This window comes from Platalea leucorodia (assembly GCF_965183815.1).
Source record: "Platalea leucorodia genome assembly, chromosome: 4".
Taxonomy (NCBI): Eukaryota; Metazoa; Chordata; class Aves; order Pelecaniformes; family Threskiornithidae; genus Platalea; species Platalea leucorodia.
Genome location: NC_138826.1, coordinates 71171955 through 71175899, shown reverse-complemented (window position 1 = coordinate 71175899; position 3945 = coordinate 71171955). Strand labels below are relative to the sequence as shown.

The 3945-nt window shown below is 50.6% G+C and overlaps 1 protein-coding gene across 1 annotated transcript; it reads left to right on the top strand.

Annotated features, from left to right (window-relative positions):
- Nucleotides 1-1168: 1168 nt before the first annotated feature.
- On the top strand, nucleotides 1169-3563 carry RPS19BP1 (ribosomal protein S19 binding protein 1). The gene is made up of 4 exons (XM_082311188.1): nucleotides 1169-1269; nucleotides 1363-1503; nucleotides 1816-1913; nucleotides 2889-3563. The coding sequence occupies exons 1-4, from the start codon at nucleotides 1221-1223 to the stop codon at nucleotides 3021-3023; spliced, it is 423 nt and encodes a 140-aa protein (XP_082167314.1). The 5' UTR covers nucleotides 1169-1220; the 3' UTR covers nucleotides 3024-3563.
- The last annotated feature ends 382 nt before the right edge of the window (nucleotides 3564-3945 follow it).

The following is a 3945-nucleotide window of genomic DNA, read 5'->3' as shown; positions in this document are numbered from 1 at the left end:
AAAATACAACCTCCTCATAACTTCGTTAGCTTTCACACAACTGGAGGAACAAACCTGGCAGGGAACTAAGAGCTAAGCAAGCTCTATCTTCCACTAGCTACTAACAGAAAACAAGAAAATGGAGAAGTGCTCTGCGTTACACACCCAGCGATGGTCGCTCCGAATCAATCAAAAAATGGTTCTGATAACTGTAAAAGGAAAATTAAGGGTGAGAAGCGACATGCTGAACAAGCAGTAAATGGTTAACACTCCCCAGCCCTGAAGCCAGGAACGAGCACCGAGCAGGTCTTGCCCAGAAAAGTGTATTAGCACCATCGCACCGGCAGATATTGACACAGGATGCCGGGGTCCACCCAGGGAGGGATTCGGAAGAGAACGGACAATTAAAAGGCAGGCATTGAGGTGGCATCTGCAGAGGCTGGAGAACAATTTCCAGAGAATGAATGTCTTTTAATGAACCGAGGTTTAACTGTTATCTGTCACCACTAGAGATCATTACTATGAGCAACAACGAGAGCCGCTTGTATCGCTTTCTCCCTGCAGGACATGTCTGAGGGAGAATAAACCTCTCTCCTTCTTCTCCAGTGTCAGCTTGTTACTGCCAGCACTGGCTGTAATTGAATAAGCTTTATTCAGATGATAGCTAAATTTAGCAGTTATTAGCATCAAGTCTCTAGAGGGGCCAAAACGGGGGAGGAAAGCTTTAAATAAATAGACTAAAGTAATACTGAATAATAGATGCAATTTATGGCAGAGTGAACCTCTGTGCCCAGGGAGCCTGGCACCGAGTTACATCTGGGTTTTGGGGCCTTGCCAAGACAAAACATGACACCGCTGCTGGCCATCCCCTTTCCGCACAGCCTGTATTTGTTATTATTCCTGTGATGGCGGGGGCCCCTCACAGCCCTGGCCCCACTGCAGTGGCTCCATGAAGGTGTAACACAGAAGGCCTACGGGCCAGCTCCCAGACCACGGGAGAAAGGGGCGACAAGCAAGGGCCACCAGCAAGAACCCGGCGCAGCCGCTGTGTGCGACCCGAGCCCCGGACGGGCCTGAGGTAATCCCCACACAACATGGCGCCACAACATGGCGCCACGGCCCTTCCCGCCCAACCCGCATGGCGCCGGAAGTGTGGCACGGCGGAGACGGAAGTGGCGTCGCGCGCGGGCGGAAGTGTGGCGAGGAGACGAACTTGGCCACCGGCGAGGGGGTGTGGGGTCATGTCGGCCTCCCTGTTGCGGCGGGGCCTAGAGCTGCTGGAGGCGCCGGGTGGGCCCGTGGGGACCGGGGGACGTGGGGGCGGGGAGACGGGGTTGTTCCCGGCGTACGGCTTGAGTAACCCCGTCCCTCTTCCCGCTGCAGGCCGGAGAAAGGCCCTGCCGGGTCTCCAGCGGGGGCAGGAGGGCCCCAGGGCGGCGGGAGCTGCGAGGCGGAGGAAGAAGGCGCCGGAGCCCGGCAGGAACAAGGCCACGGTCAAGGGCAGAGTCGTCAAGTCGGCGATAGGTGAGTCCCGGCCCGCCTCCCTCCGGTGGGGGGGGAAAGCAGCTTTGCCGCCCTCCACAGCCCTCGCACCGGGTCCCCTCGCGGTGTCCCGCAGCCGCCCCCCTCCCCGTCGCTTGTATCCATCCCATCCCGTCCTCCTGGGTGCACTTCTGATGTCCCACACTTAAACACAGCCTGATCTGTAGAAGCACCCCTATCCCTGAGCTGTAGCAGTGTCTCTTTCTCCTGAGGCCTTTTTGATCCCCATGTCTCTCCTTGCATGCTGTCTGGATGAGCAGCTGATGTGTTTTGTTCCACTCTGCTCTGACCTAGAGGAGTATCACAAGAAGAAGGCCGTGAATCACTTGAGAACAAACCTGCAGTACATGTTGAAGGGACAATTTGTTGCAGACAAAGCCATCACAGAACAAGTAAGACTGTTACTTCTTTGTCTGGGGGGTCTGCTTCTGCTGAGGAACACAGGTGAATGGGAATCATCCCCGGTCTTCCAGCTTAGACCCTGTACAAAGGAGTCAAGTTTCTGTCTGGAAGTGGCCTTAAGGAATTTCTGTGTGCACTGGCAAAGCAACTTACTAAGCTTTAAACTCTTGTTGATATGTTGTCCCCTGCGATGTTCTCTGATACTAGTTAAAATCTACTGACAACTGTTGGCTTTTCTTAATTACCAAAGATATTCATAGCTTCAGCTGGCAAAGAAGCCCTGGTTCAGACCTCCTCCTTACTGTTCATTGATTTGTCCTTCTCTGTAGCTGGAGGCTGTTTAGCAAGGAACCAGATGGGCTGCTGGCTCATGTAATAGAAATTTCATAGCATCTTGAATGATGTTTCTCATAACCTGAGAATTTAGCCAATGGTCTTCCCCAAAAGGTAGTCCCGTGCCGGGATTTGAAAAGAATAGCTGACAGCGCTAGAATCTTGGGCTATTTTCATGAGATACGGGCTTTTAATTTAAACAAACCAGGTGGTTCAGGCCAGTGTTTCTCAGGCTGGAGGTTGTGAAAGGAGGTGATGGTGTATTAGAAAATGCTGAGGGAATTCCACCAACTTGTTGGGTTTTCAGGTTGTCTGATGGAGAGACAGGATAAAAGAAGGTCACAGTTTCAGAAACATCTGAATCGAAATCAGTGTTTCTATCTCTGTGACAGTTACCAGAGAGTAGTTTTCGTATTTGGCTCCAAATATTAGGTTGGTATTTGCTGTTGTCCCAGTGACCTGCTTTGGTTTACATCGGTGACTGCCTCTCAGTTTTCTTTGGAGGCATTCCAGGATATAGCAGGGTACCAGCAGAATAGCAGGGATGCTGCAGGTGAGCTTGAAAATCACCGTTTTGTGGTTTGGTCTGGATAACAATGACTGACTGTTTTTTACTTTTTTATTGTCTCAAGGTTCTTGCTCAGAACAGAGGTAGGAAGTCCAAAGATCAGCCTCCAGAGAAGGCGGCAAAGAAGAAACCCGAGGGCACTGTCTTTACAGAGGAAGATTTCCGTAAATTTGAGAGGGAATACTTTGGGAGACCGTAAACAACGTGACAGGGATTCTCACAGCTCCAGTCTTTCTGCAGCTGAGTGTTCAGCACGCAGGACTGGCCGTTTCCTCAGCACGTTTGAGATGGGACACAGGAGATGTGCCTCTGTCAGCAAGTGCTTTAATGTCACACTTGCAGAGAAACTCTGCATCTGTGCAGAACTTGTTACTGGCCAGCTAGAGCCGTGGAGGTTCTCTTGGCTCTGAGATGTGTTGTTCTTATAATCTCCAGCCAATGTCTCTTGCATTCTTAATGTAGAAGGGTGGAGCAAGCCAAATAGAAACCTTGTTCCCCTTCCTCAGGATGTAAGGCTTCTGCTACCTGTGTTATTTGGCAGGGAGCATTTAAAGCACTGTATCTGAACGAAGAAATGTTTTGGACCAGCAGTAATAGATCATCAGAAGAGAAGGATGCTTTGAAAGACTGTTAAACCTGAGTAGCCTTGCAGTTTCTGTTGTTAGAGCCTCTGTCAGGTTTTTCAGTCATTGCAAAAACTTTGTATATGTATGTCGTTTGATTAAATAATCGTTGCAGACACTGCCTATCTTTGCCTTTGTAATAGTGATTGTTATGACAGGCTACGATTGATGAAGGCAAACCGTGTCACTGTTCTGATCCAAGCATCCGTCTCTTTAGGATGACTCAGTTGTGTGAGTGGCTTCTCTCTGATTCATGTTGACACATGTATTTAATCTGACATGCTCAGGCCTTCAAAGAGAGCGGGCTGGAATGGAGATGACTCCTGTTTTGCCTACTCACGGTCTCCCCTCTCCAAGGAAGAGGGCTTACGTGGAGAAAGTTGACCTCTGGATGCTTACACCTGAGCCTCCCACCGAGGTTCAGCCACAGCAGGAGGGCACCGCTGCTGGGTGCTGCCAGCTTCTGTAGCCAGGAGGGGTTGTGACCCAGATGTTAGC

Bases quoted from the DNA above. Each gene is read 5' to 3' on its own strand.
- RPS19BP1 (XM_082311188.1), top strand. From the start codon at position 1,221: ATGTCGGCCTCCCTGTTGCGGCGGGGCCTAGAGCTGCTGGAGGCGCCG. The intron at 1,270-1,362 runs GTGGGCCCGTGG...TTCCCGCTGCAG, and splicing joins AGAGCTGCTGGAGGCGCCGG to GCCGGAGAAAGGCCCTGCCG. The intron at 1,914-2,888 runs GTAAGACTGTTA...TATTGTCTCAAG, and splicing joins ACAAAGCCATCACAGAACAA to GTTCTTGCTCAGAACAGAGG.